Genomic DNA, 20,877 nt, shown 5'->3' with positions numbered 1-20,877 from the left:
CTAAGCCTTGGCAGCAGCTGCCCCAAGCTTTTGTACATCTCTCAGCACCTAGCCCTGGACCTTGGAATGTGCCAATCTGCAACTCTCATTCAAGGCCATCTCCTTGGTCTGGAAGACTCACCAGTTTCGGGGAGGCCAAAAAGCACCTTTCATGGAGTTGATGGTCCTCCAGGCTCTGTGTGTGTGCTGAGGAACAGTCAGTAGAGCACGGAGTCCTGCATCATGGAGCTGCTCGGGACGAACTTTGACAAAAACCACTGCGTCTTTCTCCAGATTTCCTTTCCACATTCCAGCAGGAGGTGTGTGACAGTCTCTGCTGTGGCAGCAGTTGAAATGTGAATTCAATAAAAATCTGTAGTTAAGAATCTAATGATGACCTTGATTGTCAGTAAAACCCATCTGTTTCACCAATGTTCTTTTGGGAGGGGAACTGCTATCCTTGCATGATCTACATATGACTCCAGGCCCACAGAAATGTGGTTGATTCTTCATTGTCCTCTGGCCAATTAGGAATGGGCAATAAATGCCTAGCCAGTGACCTCCACATCCCATGAATGAATAAAAAAAAACTCAGCAAGAAGACGGTTGCCAGTTGCTGATCCAATTTATTTGGGTTTTTACGAGGTTTTTTTTTCTGCATTGTTCTGAATATCTCCTCTCATTGCAGTTTCCAAGCCTCCAAGGTTTCTAAGCATCTTTTTCATGCCATTTTGTGATGGTGATCTCTGTTGAAATTGTCAAGGATGACAATTTTGCCCTTGGAAGGGACATTCTGGAGAGTTCAGAAAGATCCGTATAGAAATTATCCTTACGAACTGGGTTAGACTTCAGGGTTGGAGCATAAACACCGATGACAGTTGCATGATGGTGGTCTTAGAGGTTGAGGTGCAGGGACATGATGTCCCATGTGATTGTAAGTTCGAATGTTGAATGGCAATACCTCGCCATGAAGCTGACACTGAAGAGTTATTGTTCACCTTGCAACTTACCTGACCAATGAAGTTGTGGCCACCATTGTGCTCTGTCAGGCTACCTTGCTGTGAGAAATGGGCCTCATTAAGGGCTGCTATTTTAATATCTAGACTGGCTAGCTCAAAGGCCTCAAGAGCTGCTTTGCTCAAGAAAGTTTGTTTTCTTTTGCTGTGCATAGCAGTATTTATCAATGTTTGTGAAAAAATCTGTTCTGAGAAGCCTGCAAATGGGGATGTTTCATTTGGTTTTATAAAAGGACATCTTGGTGCGTAACCTGTTGTCCACTGGTTAATACATAAAAGCAATACTTTTTCTATTTCTAAAAATTAATGAGAGTAAACACTGCTGATCTAATTAACACAACATGTACTGTTTTGAGTCAGAAGGCATGGTAAGTTGTGATGTGTAGTTTTGGGAAGTGTTACACGAAGGAAATGATTAGAATGTACAAAAGTGTGCGATTAAATCAATGTTACTTGACAATACTCTCAGTAAGTTACAGGATGCTATGATATTCCTTCAAATTTGACTAGTTTTTTCACTGTTATAATTCTGATTCACCTTTTCATCTCATTTATGGTTTGATCCAGTTGTGATACTCCAACTGTATGCTATCTGTACTCTCCTTTTGCTTTTGTCACCTTCTGTATTTGATTAAATCTGGGCCGTATCATTCATTTGCATTTAACTCCTTTTTTCCCCAATGGCTTACAGCTATTGCAAAATTTCCATTCATTGGATCACCTCAATCTGTCCCATCTCAGCTCATATTTTCCATTGCTTAGTTCTTTCTTCCTTGAAATGGATCTTCCTGTTGGCTGTGCTTGCATATCCAACCCAGCTTTGTCATTATTCATTAGAAATATTTTCTCTTTCTTCCCTGTTTACATTCCTCTGGCTTATTCACTGGTTTTGCAATGCATAGCTCAGAGGGAAATTGCTGGTTGGTGCTTCTCTATTTTCCTTCTGTCATGATTTCTGCTGGCTTTTCTTAGCCCTTTGGCTCCCTGACATGCGCTTTGTTGCTCCCTTGGTTAAAGTTTTCACATTTCCCATCTATCTGCCTGATGTTACTTGGAATGTTCATTATTTTGTCTGCAGGGTCCTGAAGGCTGTTGAGCAATGTTTATTTCTTGCCATATTGCACACCAGTTCCTGTCCCCATTGAATTTATGCTTCTGTTCTTATTTTTGACTCCTCCCTGGCCCATCCCCCATCTTATCACTGAGACTTTTTTTTTGCTGAGTCTAAGAGCCACTGATGACATCAACCTATATATCTGCAAAAAGAAACTTCTAGGTGATTATCAGTAGCAATTTGCCTAGTCAGTTCATTTTGTTGCACCATCTTCATCTTGAGGATGGTGTAATTACTAGCCTGATTTGGGCAACACAGTGGCTCAGTGGTTGGCACTGCTGCCTCTCAGTGCCGCGCACCCAAGTTCGATTCTTTGGGTGACTGTGTGGAATTTGCACAGATGCTCCAGTTTCCTCCCACAGTCAAAGATGTGCAGGTTAGGGGGAATGGCCATGTTAAATTGCCCCGTGGTATCCAGGAATGTGTAGGCTAGGTGGTTTAGCCATGGTAAGTGTTGGGTTACAGGAATAGGCTGGAGGTCTGGGTCTGGGTGGGATGCTCTCCAGAAGGTCAGTGCAGATTCGATGGGCTGACTGGCCTGTTTCTGCTCTGTAGGGATTGTATGATTTGTCAATCTGAAGTTTGTCAGTCATTGAAGGAAATAAAACAGTTGTGATCTGTAATCAAAACCTGGGGAGAGTGGCTGTTTTATTGATAGGGCAGATTTTCATCTTTTAATTCTCTTTGTTATTAACAGGAAGACAGGGCAGATAATGATAAACCATTTCCAGTGGTTGGGGATTCTAGAACTAGGGGGCATAATTTCAGAATTAGGGCCAGACTGTTTAGGAGAGATATTAAGGAGCACTTCTATAACACAAAATATGGTAGATGTTTAGAACTCTCTTCCTCAGATGATAGTGGATGCTGGATTGGATGTAAGGGATTAGGTCACAAATCAGTCATGATCTCATTGAATGGTGGAATAGGCTTGAGGGGCTGAATGGCTCCCTGTATTCCTATGTTCCTAATTTGACAAGGTTTTGATACTTTGGGTGACATGAACTGATATCTGTAAGAGGTTTGCATTCTGCAACGTCAGATTCTCTGTCTATGCACTCTTTTATTACGTACACAATTATTTCATTTTCTCTCCCATTTAGTTTGTATTTAAATAGTGCCTTTAATGACTTTGGAATATCATAAAGTACTTTACAGTCAGTGAAGCACTTTTGAAATTACACCAACTTTACAATAAATCAATGTTACGTCCAAATTGCACAAAGCAAGGTCTTACAAACAATGGGATAAATGACCTAATCATTGCTTTTAAATTTTAATGATGCTGATTGAATTAACATACATGAATTTTGAATTAAAATAGATGAATTATGAAATTAATCTTCCATAGGATGTTAACTCTTTGAATCTATCTTTTTCATCACTTCCTAAACGTTTTCTCCTGAATTTCTTGTTGGATTTATTAATGACCAACTTGTATATTAATTACCCCTAATTTTTAAGTCCATGTTTTTGAATAGAGGTGAATAGATCTTCCTTCCCCTATTGAATCCTTTTTATGACTTTTATGTTCATATATTTTAATGTTTTCCAGGTCTCGGAAATAATCCGAAGGAAGATTATTTGGACTTCTGATGTTGGTCAATTGAATCTCTCGCTGGAGTTTTAGTTAAACTGCTAACCAGCCATGATTTCGAATAGGAACGATGGTCACTTGGAAGAAACTAGTTCATCTTTAGAAGCACAAAAGCTTGCTCATGTTATAAGTTCAAATATCCATAAAATTGCACAATATTGTAAGTTACAAAGTATCCACCTCTCTACTAAAAAAAATTCTTTATTTTTTAAAAGAAACTCTACCATTGTGACCTAGCAAGAATGAAGAAACAATATATTTTAAGATTTATAGGTGGTTGGCAATACAGAACTTCAATAATGCTGAAAAGTGGGACATGTTGTCAAAGCTTTTTGTCTTGTACTTATCAGGCCAAATGCAAGAATGCCCAATTTTAAACTATCAGTTAATTGCTTCTAAGTAGGAAGAGGTGCTGATTGGTTGGCAAGTTTTAGTTAAAAGGTTGGGTTGGAAATGGGTTTGCACTCCTTGGAGCAAAGGAGATTGAACACAACACAAGGAATACTTCCTCTAACTATTTTTTCCCAATCTGGAGATCTGAGGTCTGTGTGCATCCATGACTTGTAATACTGGAAGTCAATACATCAGCACACTGACTGGCATGCACGGAGCCTCAGCGGCTGCGCAACTTAGAGGAAACAATGAACACAAGAATCAGTAACAGAAGTAGGCCATCCAACTCCTTGAGCTTGCGTCTCCATTCAGTAAGAACATGGGTGATCTGCTCGTGGCCTCAATTCCTCCTTCCTGCCCGCCATCCATAACCCTTGACTCCCTTGGTGTCCAAAACTGTGTCTAAAACCATCTCGACCATATACAGTGGAGCAATCTTTGCTCCTGTCTGGGGAATGAGAATTCTACAAAGTAACAATCCTCTCAAGGTGGGGGGATCCTTAAAACAGTCTTGAATGAGACACCTCTATTTTGTTAATTTGTGTTCCTAGTTCAATACTCCCCTACAATAGAAAACATCCATTGAGGGGAAATTTGATAGAAGTGCACAAGATTGACTTACAGACAAATTTTGGTAAAGTAGATAAAGAAAACCCTTCCATTAGCTGACCGGGCAAGGACCAGAGGTCTCATTGATTTTTGGGGAAAGCTACAGGGGAAATGTGAGAAAATATTCTTGCTCAGGAATCTGGAACACTCAGCTCTACAAGGGTGGTAGAAGTGCGAGCAGTCAGTTATTTCAAGAGGAGAGTGGATGGTCACTTGAAGGAAATAAACATTCATGGATTATGGAGTTTGAGCAAAGGAGTGGATTGCTCCTCTACGACAATATGATGGATTGAAAAGCGACCCCCACTTTGTGCCATAAATTACTCTGCAACAGTTTTCTGAGGGCTCTGAACTCTGAAGTTTACATTACTAAATTGCCTTGGATTTACAGTCGGACCAAAATAGTTAAGTTTATTAGTATCGGCAAGCTGAGGGGATTGAATTTGGGAGGTAGCCCAAAAAAAGTCTTTCATAGGTCTACAATTTTACTACTGGGATAACCCCACTGGATTTATTGGCATAAATGTCAAATAGACTCTGAATTGTGTTGATGCCAACTCAAAAGTAGTTCCAATGCAATTTGTATTTATATATTGGTTTTAGTGTTCTGAAAATGTTTTAGAATCGGAGTAAAGTGGGCACCAAGTTAAAGAAACAGATATCAGTTGAGGCAACCAAAAGCCTGGTTAAATATGGGTGTTAAAGAGGGTCTTAAGAATAAAGAAATGTTTTTTTTTTAAGTTCATTCACGGGGTGAGGGCTTTGCTGACCTTGTCAACATTTATTGCCCGTCCATAATTACATGGAGGGCAGTTAAGAGTCAATGACATTGCTGTGGGTGTGGAGTCATATGTAGACCAGACCAGGTAAGGATGGCAGTTTCCTTCCCCCCCCATCTGCTGTAGCAAGATTTAAACTTGGGTCTCCAGGACATTACCTGGGTCTCTGAATTAACAGTCCAGCAATAATACCACTAGGCCGTCACCTTCCCTAATGATGTGACGGGATTCAGGAAGCAGATTATAAACTGTAGGGTGTAGGTACCCAAAGGCTTTGCCATTCTAGTGAAATAAGTAATATGGCTATGGCAACATTTTTGCCATGTGTATTAACTAGTTGAAAATGCCTTGCATACAGTACAGGTAATGACTACTGTATTTGACAATGCTGTACTATGTGAATATAATTTGTTTATCAATCATCAAGGGACTATCATTTCCTTTGCATTAACTATAAAAATTTTAATTTTCTACCTCTGGTTTCATATTAGGTTAGGCATGTCACATAATTGAATTTAATCTGCACTATAATGCCATTAGCCCAGTGTAGGGGGTGACATAGTGCCTCAGTGGTTAGCACTTCTGCCTCACAACACCAGGAACCTGGGTTCAATTCCACCCTCAAGTGACTGTCTGTGTGGAGTTTCCTCCCACAGTCCAGTGATGTGCAGGTTATGTGGATTGGCCATGCTAAATTGCCAATAATGGCCAGGGATAGGCAGGGTAGGGTTGCTTAACCATGGGAAATGCAGAGTTACAGGGATAGGGTAGAGGGGTGGGTCTGGGTGTGAAGCTCTTTGGAGGGTCAGTGTGGACTCAATAGGCCAAAATGGATTCTATGATAGTATAACTTGGCGATCCTTCTGGTCTGTATACAGCTGTGACCAAATACGTTCACTTGAGTCTCTATGAATGCTTATAAAACTAGTTAAAAGATGCAAGATAATGGACTCGAAAGTTTTTATTCTCTTGTCTCATTGACCATCCTTGTTGTTTTTAAGGATCAGTTTTGAGTTGGTGTGAAGTGGTTTTTGGTGTACACCAGGGCAAAACTAAAAGTATAATTCAAGTGAGGTTGACAATCTAATGGAGCACATTAGCTGGATAAATACAAGATCATATTTAATTAGATTATACAAGTTACTGAAACTGACCAGGTACAAAAACAACATTGTTTAAGGTGTGTACATGAGAAGAACTAATTTTTATGTGAGGTGATAATTTACTGACTTAACAACCCAAATTATGAAAATAAATTGAGTAAAACTGGTAATTTGTGGCCGTAGAACAGAATAATACAGATGACAGATTGTAGTTTTGTATTTCTTTTTAAAAAAAACTGATGCACTAACGTTCTTCGGAGAAGAGATCTGAGCTCCTGTTTTGTCAAGCAAGCCTACATGACAATCCAGTTCCACATGTGCAGTTAACATTAACCTAACTTGGGATGATTGTCTGTGCATTTCTTGCTGCCAACCCAAAAAGAAATTTATCTTTTTTCATAAAGAAGCTAAAGGCATTATTAAAACTGTATGCATTGGATATTCTATGGAAAGTTGAAGATGAACTAAAAACTATAGCAGTTTTCCATCCTGTATATTTTTGCTTAAACCACCAGAGGGTGGTAATGTTTTAAGTTTATTTGCAACTGTTATTACAAATGCCATAGAGAGAATGAAATTGTAAGGATTCTGAAGTTTACATTCAGAAAGAAAGATATGTTAATAGTTGCAGTTTGAAATCCTTTGGTCAGGTGTCACTGTCATATTGTATCCTCCCAATCTTCAGCCTCCACACACATGAGCTTTATCATTGTGTTTGATAAGGTCAATAGCATTACAGGACATGCAAATCAGGAACAGGAACAGGCAATTCAGCCCCACCAGCCTGTTCTGCCATTCAATAAGATCATGGCTGTAACTGCAAATGACTAACTACAAATCCACATTCATGCCTTACCCTGGTAACCCTTCACCCCCTTGCTTAACAAAAATCTGTTCACTTCTCCCTAAAAATATTCCAGGACTTTGCTTCCACCAACTTTTCAGGAAGAGAGTTCCAAAGACTCATGACCCTCGAAAAAAAGGAAAATTTACTTAACTTCTAAATGGTGACCTCTAATTTTTAAACAGCAGTGCTTAGTTCTGGATTTTTGCGGAGGAAACACCCTCCTCATATCTACACTGTCAAGAGCACTCTTGATTTTATGTTTCAGTCAAGTTGCCACTTGCTCATCTAAACTCTAGTGGATACAAGCCTAGCCTGTCAAAGCTTTTCCTCAGAAGAAAGTCTGCCCATTCCAAAGAATGGCTAGTAAGGCTTCTCTGACCTGCCTGTAGACATTTCCACCTTTCTTTAAATACTGTGTATGTTCTCCAGATTATGTAACTAAAGCCCAAGTTTCCTCCACCTGTGTCCCATTCCCCCTGTGATAAATGATAACACTCTATTAGCCTTTCCTAATTACCAACTGTGCCTGTGTATTAATCTTTTGTGATTCATGCACAAGTACACTCTCTGCACCTCAGAACTCCACAATCTCTCACCATTTAGATGATATTGTTCTCCCTGCCAAATGGACAATTTCATATTTACCCACAATATACTTCATTTGCCACCTCTTTGCCTGCTCATTTAACCTATCAGTATCTTTATGTACTGTTGTGTCTTTTCCTATCTATCCTTGTGTTGTTAGCACATTTGGAAATCATGCCCTCTGTCCCTTCAACCAAGGTATTTATATAAATCGTAAACAGTCGAGGACCCAGCCCTGAGCCTTTTGGCATGCCTTTCATCACATTGCCAGCCTGAAAAAGACCCATTTACACTTGCACTCTACTTCCTAATATCCAATCTTCTCCTATCCATGCCAATGTACTACTCCCTACACCATGAAATTTTATTTTTTCAATGTTTATTTTCAATGTGAAGCTTATCAAAAGCCTTTTGAAAATCTAAGTACCGTTCATCCACCAGTCTGAAGTTTTTAGCAAAACAGATGGTCCAACATCCTAGGCTGATTTTAAACAGACATAGAATCCCTACAGTGTGGAAATAGGCCCTTCAGCCCAACAAGTCCACACCAACCCTCAGAGCATCCCACCCAGACCCATCCCCCTATAACCCACCTAATCTACACATTCCTGAACACTATGGACAATTTAGCTTGGCCAATCAACCTAGCTTGCACATCTTTGGACTGTGGGAGGAAACCGGAGTACCTGGAGGAAACTCACGCAGACAAGGGGAGAATGTGCAAGCTCCACACAAACAGTTGCCCGAGGCTGCAATCGAACCCAAGTCCCTGATGCTATGAGGCAGCAGTGCTAACCACTGAGCCACCGTGCCGCTCCAATTTTGCCTTGCCATTTTACAGACCTGCACAGAAGTTAAAATGCACTTGTGCAAACATGACTAAAATCAAAGGAGGAATAATGGTGGTGATAACTCATGTTAACATTTCTTAAGCAGTACAATTTTTCATATCTGAAATCTCACTGTATTAGACAACATTGCATTAAATAAATACTTGAAATACTATCTTGTAGGTGTTCATTAAGTGATTGAAGAAATGTAGGGCAGTGGGTTTTGGAGGGTGTGAGCATCCAGGTATATGAATGTGTGTAATTTTACAGTCCCACTGGAGAAACTCTTGTTTTGGAGTTTGCTTTGTTCACAGTTTACAGGAACTTCTGAGCAGTGTCAATAATAGTCTGATGTCCTGGCAGCAAGTGATTATACAGATGCTTCCTAATGTCAAAAAAACAAATTCCTTTTTCAGGAAAGGAGGCAAAATGATCACCCATTGAAATAGAGATAGTAGGAACTGCCGATGCTGGAGAATCTGAGATAACAAGGTGTAGAGCTGGATGAACACAGCAGGCCAAGCAGCATAAGAGGAGCAGGAAAGCTGACGTTTCGGGTCGAGACCCTTCTTCAGAAATCTGCTGTGTTCATCCAGCTCTACATCCATTGAAATAATCAGCTTCCACTTTACATACCTTGCAATGGGTGATCAAAAATATGTTGATCTCATCGTGAAATTGGTAATTTGACACCTGAATTGAATTTATCTGCAGTATTTTCAATATGACTGACACTATAGGTTAGTCAACTTGAAAAGTGAATCTGCCCCACTCAGTAGACCTGCAAATGATTGTCATTGTTTGCCTGTCAATTCTTGGTGCATCCTCTAAGATTAGTTGTTCATTCAAGGCTATCATTTGCTGAAAATTGTTTATTTTGTCTTTAATTATCTTAATATTCAGTTACTTTTTCACTTCAGCTGCAGAAATCCAAAAGACTTTGAGCTACTTCGGTAAACCTGAGGATAATATTGAACTTCGACACCAGCTGTGAGTATAATTTATGGATATAAAATCTAGAATACTCCTTCAGGGCAATGAAAATCAAGGAATCTGAAAGATATGCTCATAAATGAAGGGTTTAATTAAGGCATGTTTGGAAAAGGTATTACAGTTGTTTGCTGATTTGATAACACAACGTCATAAATGCAGCGTAAGTAAAATAAGGAAGATAAGAACTTTTTCCGTGAGAACTCGAAGTGATTTCTCAAACTAGAAACTGAGAATCTGTGGCAGATATAAAAGGGAAGTAGACTAATTTTTGGAAAAAACGGTGGAAAGGTTTGTAAAACGGACTCACAAGCACTCTATGAAGTGTCAGCTGGAACAGAATGATGAGTCATTGGCTTTCTATGTCCACAGAGGAATTACAGGTATACATCAGGAAAGTGAAGGTCAGGTAGAAGATAGATTAGGCATGGTCTTACTGAATTACGGTGAAGGTCCAAGTGATCCGCATTTATTTTGTATGTTCTTAGCAGTGTTAATTAAACTGGGCTAGGTCTTAAAGTGGGTGTGTTTTCAGATTGTGGCTTTGTAGACATGCAATCATGTTTTGGTGCTTTCAAGTTGCCATAGTCCTTAACAGACTATAGGGCTGCAGTCTTGTAGAGATGTCTGGTGGTTTAACCTGAGGGTCACCATGCATTAGATGAGTGGAGAGCTAGAGGAGGAGAGTCCTTCATGGCAACCTTAGCTGGTGCGGGAAATTAACCCATGCTGTTGGCATCTCCCTGTTTCACAAACCAGACCGCATATAATCAAGGTGCTAAGGTGCTAATGGGATGAAAGGTCTAATAACTGTCGCCGTCATGAGGGAGTAAGCATTTGACAGTTCTAAGGGGACTGAAGGCAGACAAGTTGCCAGAACCTGATGGCCTGAATCCAAGGGTTTTAAAGGACATGGCAACAGAGGTGGTCTGCATGGTGACTAAGTGGTTAGCACTGCTGCCTCACAGTGCCAGGGACACTGGTTCAGTTCCACCCTCAGGTGACTGTCTGTGTGCACATTCATCCCACGTGTATAGGTTTTGTCTGGGTGCTCTGGTTTCCTCCCACAATCCAAAGATTTGAAAGTTAGGTGGATTTGTTGTCCTAAATTGCCCATAGTGTCCATGGATATGTAGCCATGGGAAATGCAGGGTTACAGGGATAGGGTAGGGGAGTGGCTTTAGGTAGGATGCTCTTTGGAGGGGTCAGTGTAGACTTGAAGGGCCCAATGGCCTGCTTCCACACTAGGGATTCTATGATAGTGGAGGCATTGGTCGAAATATTCCTGAATCTACTGGATTCTGGGATGGTTTCAGTGGATTGGAAAACCCACACTGTGATATCCCTGCTCAAGATTGGAGAGAGACCTAGGGAGAAACTGTACACCAGTTAGCCTAAATTCTGTCATTAGGAAAGGATGATAAAGTTTGTTATTAAGGAAGAAATAGCAAACATTTAAAAAAGCTTAGCACAATCTGAGTCAACATGGTTTTGTGAAAGGAAAATCACATTTGACAAATCTGTTAGAGATTTTTTTGAAGATATAACAAGAAGAGTTGATTAAAGGGGAACCTGCATTTGCAGTGTGTTAGGATTACCAGAAGGCATTTGATAGGATGCTACATAAAAGGTTCTTGCACAAGATAGGAGCTCACAGTACTGGGGTAATGTATTAGGGTGGATTAGATCAAGATGCCATAGTACCAGAGGATCATAGGGCTGCTCTCATAATGGAGAGAGCTGACTGGAGGGTCACCATGCCTCAGGTGAGAGGTGCAGTTGTGAAGACGGGACCTTCGTGATAACCTCAGCTAGTGGAAGCCACCTTATCAAACTTGCCCCTCACTTGAGGCTTGTAGACTCTTAAGTTAAAGTCACTGCCAATTATATCTCCCTCCAACAAGTGAGCAATCTATAATTCTCTGGGCCTATGGCAACTTTATTAGGATGAATTGAGGCTTGGTTAATGCAGATGGCAGAGAGTCAGGATTAAAAATCTATTTCAGGCTGTAAAGACTTATGTAGTGGAATGTCCCAAGGATCAGCCCTGGACCCTTAATTCTTTGCAATCTATATTAATGTCTTGGAGGAGGGGTCAGAATGTAATATATCCAGATTTGCTGCTGTAAGAAAAATAGATAGGGGGGACATTTTTTGCGAAGGGCATAAGGAATCTGCTGGAGATATATATTGAGTGAATGGGCAAAAAACTTGGCAGATGGAATTCAGTGTAGGAAAGTGTGAGATCATGTACTTAGATAGTCAGACTATAATTTAATTGGAGTCTGACTCCCAAAAATATGCAGCAGGGAGGGATCTGGGTGTTGTTGTGCATGAAATATTGAAGTTAGCGTGCAAGTGCTCTAAATAATTAAGAAAGTAAATGGCATTTTGGCCTTTATTGCTAGGGGTTTGGAGTTTTACAAACAGAAGATTTGTTATAACTATATTGGGTGTCGGTGAGGCTTTACCTGGAGTACTGTCTCCAGTTTTGGTCCCACATTTAAGAGAGGATGTGCTGGCATTTAAAGGCCATTCAAAAGTGATTCTGTAGAATAATTCTTGGGATGAGGGAGCTAGCTTGTCAAGAATGGCTGAATTGGTCTATTTGGCCTTTATTTTTAGAGTTTAGAAGAATGAGGGGTGACTTTATTGAAACATGCAAGGTTTTGAGGGGCCTTGACAGGGTAGGTGTTGAGGTGATGTTTCCACTAGTGAGGGAGTTTCAAACTAGGAGACACCGATACAGAGTAGGATACACTCATGTAAAACTGAGAACCAAATTTCTTCTCCCAGAAGGTAGTGAATGTCTGCAATTCTCTGCCCCAGAGAGATGTAGAGGGAGTGAAAGTACTCCGAGGCAGTAGATACATTTTTGAAATGTATAGGAGAGTTGAGGGTTGTGAGCAGCTGGTGCAAGAGGAGTTAAGGCCTGGGGAAGATCTTGAAGGGATGAATAGCCTACTCCTCCTAGTTCATATGTTCTTCCATACCTTAACCCCATCAGTGTTTCATATTGATGCTTTTATATATTCATAACACATAAGACACTTAAGTATGATTCCTGATATTGTAACTTTGGTTTATCCTATTAGAGCTTTGGTTTATCCTTTCATAATTAAAATCTGGAAGGGCATTGAAGGCTGTATGCTCAGTGGTATTCTGCTTCAGGTGACCATTGCAAATTGCTTAATTTGATCATTATCTATGTATAGTTATGATGCCAGCTGATGTTATAACTGGACCAGTCAGAACCCAAACTGAAATCTGGCTTGACAGGTCATGTTTTATTTTGGTTTTTGTTTTGATTTAATGAATTGGTCTTTCACTGAAACACAAGCAGATAATGCTGTAGATTTGGTTTTAAAAATGAAACAAAATTAATGCGTGAAAGTAATGAAAATAAAATAAACAAAATTACTTACATAAAATTTGCAAAATTTTTTAAATGTATGGTAAAATACAATCCTGTCTGTCTCCCATCGATATGTTTGACTTAGCTTTTTCTTAATTCCTAGTCTTGAGAGTTTTTCTAGCCTCTTCCTTGATTAGTTGCAAGACTCTGCTTAGACTTCCTCAACATCAAATAGCCACTCTGAGTTCTAACCAAATACTTCTGGTCTGGATGTATTACATTAAAACGTTTACACTGAGGGTAAATCTATCTCCTAACAGTCCTAAATTAACTCAGTTTTCTAGGAGAAACAGAGTACATCTAACTTAAACCAAGACAACTGTGAACTGAATCCCCAGGCAAAAAAAATCTTCCTAATCTTTATAAAACTGAAAGTAATCTTCAATGTTTATTCTTGTCGGTTTGTAAAACTATTCTAATGGAAATTTGTTTGCATTACAACTTTTGTGCTTCTGCTTTGTCATTTATTTCCTTACTCCCTGTGTTCTGCTTTCAAGCCTCCATCCCTGTTTTTACCTATATTGTTGGTACCAACATGGACCAGAACCTCCTGGCTGTTCTCTCTTTCCCCTTCAGAATGTCCCACAGCTGCTCAGTGGCATCCTTGACTCTGACACCAGGAAGACAATAAATATCTCAGCATTGTGCCTGTGTCCACAGAAATAACTGTCGGTTCTCCTCATGATTAATTTCCCTAACATTATTGCTCGCACTTTTTTTTTCTCCTCCTTGCACAACTGAGCTACTCCTGACATCACAGACTTAAGGAAAAAGTGATCATTGCATGATAAAATTCTTCATTGTAATAGAAACTAAAGTTGTCCAATCCAAAACCAGGGTACTGAGTCAAATCAAAGGAAACAATGAAGGCTTAATGGATGAGTTGGCTGCAATAAACTGAGTAACCTCATTAAAAGACTTGACAGTGGACAGGCTGTTATTAATTTTTATAGAACTGATACATTCATTGCAGCAGTTATATATTGTTTGTAAGCAAATGAGCACAGCAGGAAGACTAGCTCAGCTGTAGTTAGCAAAAGAAATTAGGGATATTCTTAGATCCATAGAAAGTTCAAATAAAAGTTGCTCAAGAAAGGAGCAAGCCTGATGACTGGGAACAGATACAGTTCAGCAAACGAGGACCAAGAATTTGATTAAGAGGGGAAAATAGAGTTTAAGCATAAACTTGCAAGGGATATTAAAGTGGACTTTAACAGCCTCTGTAAGTATGTAGAGTGAATAGTGAAGACAAATATATTCTCCTCACAGTCTTAAATGGGAGAATTGATTTGGAGAGCAATAGAAATTACAGAGCAATTAAACAACTACTTTAGCTCTGTTTCACTGAAGAATACGCATACAACTTCCCAGATATGCTATAGAAGCAAGGATTTTTTGGGGAGTTGGAATTGAAGGAAATTAGCGTTAGTTTAAAAAAAAAAGTGCTGGTAAAATTAATGAGACTAAAATTTGATAAATCCCCAGGGGCCTGATAATCTACCTCCATGACACCAAACTTGATGAACATGGAAATAGTGGATTCATTTGTTGTCAACTTTCAAAATTCCTGAACAATCCTAACAGATTGAGTCTAACTCCACTGTTTAAAAATGAAGGGACACAGACAACTGGCAGTGGCAAAATGGTTAATCTAACATCAGTAAAAGGGAAAATGCTGGAGTCTGTTACCAAGGATATAATAACAGGACACTTTTTTTTAAAAAAAGGCATTGTACAATGTCAACATAGACTTAGGAAAAGGAAATTGTGTTTGGCAAACCTACTGGAATTTTTTTGAGGTCATAACTAGTGGAATAGATGAGAGTGAACAGTTGATGTTTTGTATTTGGATTTTCAAAAAGCTTTTGATAAAGCACCACATAAGTCAGTGTGCAAAATCAAAGTACATGGGATGGGTGGTAATGCACTGACGTGTTGAAAACTGATTAGCAGCAGGAAATGGAATAGAAATAAATGGTTTGTTTTGGGAGTGGAAAGTGGATACTACAGGGATCAGTGTTTGGATCTCATCTATTCATTTTATCCCATGTAAAAAAAAACGGTTTGGATGAGATACTGATGTATGAAATGTATGGATAAGTTAATTGGGTGGCCTACTTCTGTTTCTACTTCCTATGTTTCTATATGATAATTGGAATATAACCCCTATACAATAGCTATTCTACTTAGTTTGCCTACTCTCACTCAAGCAGGGATGCAGGAGCTAAATGCCAAAAACAGAAGTGAGAATGGTTGCCTTTGTCACTAAAGCATTGATCTACATTTGTCATGACCTATGATAAGCAAAACTTAGTGGAAAAAATCCACAGTTGCTGAAGTTGTACCTGATACACAGAATGTTATTAGAGGCCCTAGACGTGTCGGCAGGAGCTCTTTACGATGGACTCTTTGCTTCACTTGTTAACAAATTCATCAATGACATATTTTAGTCTATAATGAAGCTGTTCTCTGATCCCACTTAGCTTGGTTTAGTTCAGTACTTCTGACAATGAAGTTTATGTTAAGATCTAAAGATCTTCAACAAGGAGGTCTGGGCTGAAATATGGTTAGTTACAGTTAAGCTATATATATGCTTGCCAATGACGAGCTGAACCCCAACATTCAAAAATCAAGTTCAACACCTTTCTGGAGAGCACGGTTTCCTTCACTAACATCTCTCCTTCTGAATTTATTATCCAATGGCTCCATCAGCATGCTTTGAGATTGAAGAATGCACTAGAGTAACTTAATGCTGTTACATTAAAAGTACCTACTAACTCAAGGTTTTATAACAACAAGAAAGACAAAAGCAGCAATATCGGGAATACTTATCACCTCTATGGCTCATGATGTTATTCTGACTTGGATATAAGCTGCTGTTCCTTTAATATTGCTAGGAAAGAATCTCAGACTTTCATACCTAATTTTGTCGTGAACAGCACAAAAATTGTAGAGGTTGAGGGGAAGGCCCCTCAGCTGTGCTACAGCTGAACACTAAATGTAGCCTTTCCAGCATTCCCAAATCTTGAGAACAAATCAAAAATTACTGTTTATATGAACCTGATTATACAATGCAGCTTTAGATATAAATATACAAACAATGTAAACGTTGGTATGGAGTACCTATCATTTTATGTCCATCTAACGAATTTTGATATTACTGCCAACAGCTTTTTGTTGTCTACGGTTGCTACTGATCATTGTTATATTGTCGATTTATATATTAAATGTTTTATTCTAATCTTAGTCAGCAGAAGCAGCAGTTAGTCAACCACCTTGCTAAAGAAACTGAGAAGAACTTAAAGGAATTTGGATTAATAAAATCTTTAACTGACCAGGTAAGGGTTCTTTTTGTCACCCCATAATACCCGAATCTTCAAATTCAGTGGGTGTATCAGTCTTTTGATGATTATTGAAAACAGCCTTCCTAGTATTTAATAGCTAATAAGCAGAAGTCTCAGCATTGCAGCTATTCACTCAACTTAGCAATGAGCACTTATACCAAAACATTGCTATTTCATTAATTCAAATTCAATATTTGTAAGTAAAATCATTTTACAAGGAGTTTTAAAACATTTAGACATGAGTATTCATAAGTAAAATGAAACCACAGTTAAAAAAGACTTCAGGTCCATTTTCTCCATAATTTGTGGATATGTGGCTGTTGGCTTGGAGCAGTTTAGATCACTGTTATTACCTAATTTGATCATGAAAGTGTAATTTTCTCTGTAAACGACACTTCATTTACAATATCAAATATATTCTTTATGACCATTATTACTGTTTTGAAATGTATACTAATTTTTGGGTTTTTTCCCTCAGAGGCAAAGGAAGATAATGAAAGATCGTTTAGTAGCAGAATTCACTACAGCACTCACTAATTTTCAAAGAATCCAACGAGAAGCTGCAGAAAAGGAAAAAGAATTTGTAGCAAGAGTACGTGCTGGCTCACGACTGTCTGTAAGTATTCTGTTTTTATTACCACTAAGTGAGGACAAAGGATCCTGCTTGATTGACACCTCTTCCTCCAACTTGAATATTCACTCCCTTCATCATTGACCCACGGTGTCATGACCCGCCATATACAACACTCACTGCAGCAAATTGCCGAACCCCCTTTCAAATATGTGAGCTCTACTACCAAGAAGGATACAAGGGAATATCATTACATTCAAATTCCTTCTAATGCCACTCAACATCCTGAATTAAATATATTGCCAGTCCTTGACTGTCTCTGGATCAAAATCTTGGAACTCCCTTCCTAACAGCACTGTGGATGTATCTACATAAGAAAAAGGAATTTTAATTTCATTTTAACTCTTCCATGGTTCATTCTTCATCTTAATTACTCAGAAACAAATGCAACAATTCAGTTGTCAACTTGAAATAATATTTAGTTCATTATGACATTAGTCTCCAAGACAGAAAACAACTCAACTGGGAATGCTTGTTGTACAATGTTGAAATTTTACGAATCATTTGGCTCCATTTTACACTTTTTGTAGTTTTCAGCAAGTTTCTCAACTTGTTAAATAATTTGCAGCAGGCTAATGGTGTTGTTTGTAAGCTTACGTTCTGGTAGATCTCATGGATTTTTCGTGCACATTTCACATTTCTAATCCGATCTAACTAGGCTGTTACATTTCCCACACCCATTGGTAATTACCTCATCATCCTTGTAAGAATACATGCTCTGCATTTAACTGAATGTAAACACGGTTCTTCAGTAATTTATTATCAATTCACCCAATAGATTAACCTTTTTAATCAGGATTTTCTCTACAAGGAATATTTGTAAACTCTATAATTACCTTGTGTGCTAGAGTACATTATAAAAGATTAAATAGCAGAGGAGTTGGAAAACAGCGACAGGATTGGAGTGGAATTAGTGTACTGACGTGGATAGAGAATAGGCTAGCAGATAGGAAACAAAGCTTAGGAATAAATGGGTCATTTTCTGACTGGCAGCCATTGACTTGTAACAGAGATCATTACTTGGACCCCAACTATTCACACAATTTATCAAGACTTCATTACCCTTTGGAGTTCCCCAAAGTTTTTTTTATTTATATATTTGTAACGTCTCCAAGTTTGCAGGTAACAGAGTTGGGTGGGAGGGTGAACTGTGAGCAGGATATAGAGATGCTTCAGTGTGACTTGGACAAGTTGAATGAGTGGGCAGATGCATGGCAATTAAAGAATAATGTGGATAAATGTGAGGTTATCGACTTTGGTAGCAAGAGCAGGAAGGCAGATTATCTGTACGCTGATAGATTGGGAAAAAGAGAGGCGCAACAAGACCTAGGCGCCCTTGTACACCAGTTGCTGAAAGTAAGCATGCAGGTGAAGAAGGTAAAATGGTATGTTGGCCTTGATAATGAGAGGATTTGAGTACAGGAGCAGAGAAGTCTTGCTGCAATTGTAGAGGGCCTTGTTGAGAATCAGACATATTGTGTACAACTTTTAGTCATCTTATCTGAGGAAGGATGTTCTGTCTATTGAGGTAATGTAACAAAGGTTTATCGGACTGATATCTAGGATGGCAGGGCTGACATCTGAAGTGAGACTAGATCAGTTAGGGTTATATCCTTGGAGCTTAAAAGAATGAGGGGAGGGATTCATAGCTTTTTAAGTAAAGTAGACAGGGTGAACACAAAGAATGTTCCTGATGACCTACAGTCTAGAATCAGGAGGTCACAGTCTAAGGTCACAGGGAAGACCATTTAAGACTGAGATGAGGAGACATTTCTTCACTGAGTGGTGAACCTGTGGAACTCTCTCGGAAAACGATTAAGACCAAAACATTGAATGTTTCCAATAAGGTGTTAGATAGTTCTTGGGGATAAAGGGATCAGTGGGCATAGGAGAAAGCATGCACATGTCACAGAGTTGGATGATCAGTCATGATCACACTGAATGGCAGAGCAGGCTCAAGGGGCTGAATGGCTTACTCCTATAGTTTGCCAGCTGCTTTTAAAAAAAAAAAAAGTCACTTCCTGGCACAAATTACTTATAAACAAACATAAAATATAGTTATTGTTTTATTTCTGACCTGTGATAATGTTGTTTTGTTGCTGAATTATCTTGCTTTTCTGTTGGCCACCAAGCCAAACCTCGAATGGCTCTGACCCAGAAGTCGATTCTTTCTCTCTCTAGAGTTTCTGCTCCATCAGTTTCTCATCCCACCTATTGCTTCTTGCTGGCTTGAAGCCATTCCCAATGAACTGTTATCACTCGTTGAGTCCTTTTCCTGAAAGTCCAGATAGCTGGAGTATTAAACAGTTTGCTCCGCTTACATTTGGTTTTTAAACCTTTCCATGTTGTAATTAGCTAGGCTACCAATTTATCTAGATACTAATGTCATTGAGGAATTATGGGATAGCAGGGGAAATAGTGTTGAGGTCAGAGCCATTCGAGGTTTGGCTTGGTGGCCAACAGAAAAGCAAGATAATTCAGCAACAAAACAACATTATCACAGGTCAGAAATAAAACAATAACTATATTTTATGTTTGTTTATAAGTTTTTTTTTGTGCATATTCAGATCCTTGAATAGTCTACTCATGCTTCTATCTTCTTCCCCTCTTTATCAAAGCCCATTTTTAACTATCTTTACAAATTACTGACCAATGGTCCCTATAAACTATATAGCTTCTTGCAAGTCACTGCTTAAATTGGGTCCTTTAAATTATGATGCACAAAAAAACTCTTCAAAAGGAACGTTCACTTTAGTAAATCACCAGTGCACTGGCAAGAAAGGGCAACATTGCTACTGATCCATCTTCAATTCCTGGTTCTTGTCCAGCATATGAAATATGTAGTCACCTCCCATAGTCATTCCCATCTTTTGCTCAACTCTCTGCTTGAATCTCTCCAAATGTGTTTTCAGCCTTAACAAAGTACCAAAACAGGCCAAACCATAGTTACAGTCTTTTTGACTGTTGTGCTTTTATCTTGATTGTCAATTCCAACCTTCATTCAGCATTTGACGTGACGACTTTACCACTGTCAATTAATGCCACTCTTCTGTTGTCCAGTCCCCTCTTGGTTCCACTCATAACATATTATATCTAGCAATGGCTTTGTTACCCTTGCTACTCCCCAAGATTTTATTCTTGGAGACCCTCAAACCTCCAACAAAACCTCTTCTCTGTCTGCATAGTGCCACTTAACAATGTTTGGGGTCAATTTTCAAATATACACTGGCAATGCCACTTGTCCATCATCTTTTTTGACCCTTCCACAATCTCAAGATTTGAGATTAAAACTAATTCTTGAAATGCTTCTGCAGTGACAGATAAATGAGAATGTGAATTTACTGTTAGTTTTGAGGTGCTATTTTCTTAACTTAAAATTCAAGTCAACCAATGAAAATATACTGTGTACCAAAATCATAACCTGGTGTCTACTCAATTAAGTTTCCACCGTATTAATGTAAGCAATTTCATCAATATTTCCGTAACTAGAATCTAGCTAATACATTTTGGTGCCCAAAAAAAACAAGAATCCCAGAAAATGTTGGACAAATTCAGAGTTAACATTACGCGTCCAATAAGACTCTTCTTTGGAGGTTGCTTCAGTTTTGAAGTAGAGTCACGTCAGACTCAACGTTAACTCTTTGG

General features: G+C 38.9%; 1 protein-coding gene across 2 annotated transcripts in view; it reads left to right on the top strand.

Moving 5' to 3' along the window:
• Positions 1 to 3,660: 3,660 nt before the first annotated feature.
• The window catches only part of LOC109924072 (syntaxin-7-like), a 35,543-nt gene continuing 18,326 nt past the window's right edge, over positions 3,661 to 20,877 (top strand). For both annotated transcript variants that reach the window (XM_020524090.2, XM_048596866.1), the window contains exons 1-4: positions 3,661 to 3,866; positions 9,773 to 9,842; positions 16,505 to 16,595; positions 17,080 to 17,217. In XM_020524090.2, coding sequence (XP_020379679.2) covers positions 3,758 to 3,866; positions 9,773 to 9,842; positions 16,505 to 16,595; positions 17,080 to 17,217 — 408 coding nt within the window. In that variant the 5' untranslated portion in view covers positions 3,661 to 3,757. The remainder of the gene's footprint in view (positions 3,867 to 9,772; positions 9,843 to 16,504; positions 16,596 to 17,079; positions 17,218 to 20,877) is intronic.

The sequence above is a fragment of the Rhincodon typus genome, chromosome 5, assembly GCF_021869965.1.
Source record: "Rhincodon typus isolate 14 chromosome 5, sRhiTyp1.1, whole genome shotgun sequence".
Classification (NCBI taxonomy): domain Eukaryota; kingdom Metazoa; phylum Chordata; class Chondrichthyes; order Orectolobiformes; family Rhincodontidae; genus Rhincodon; species Rhincodon typus.
This window is presented reverse-complemented; position numbering and strand designations above follow the sequence as displayed.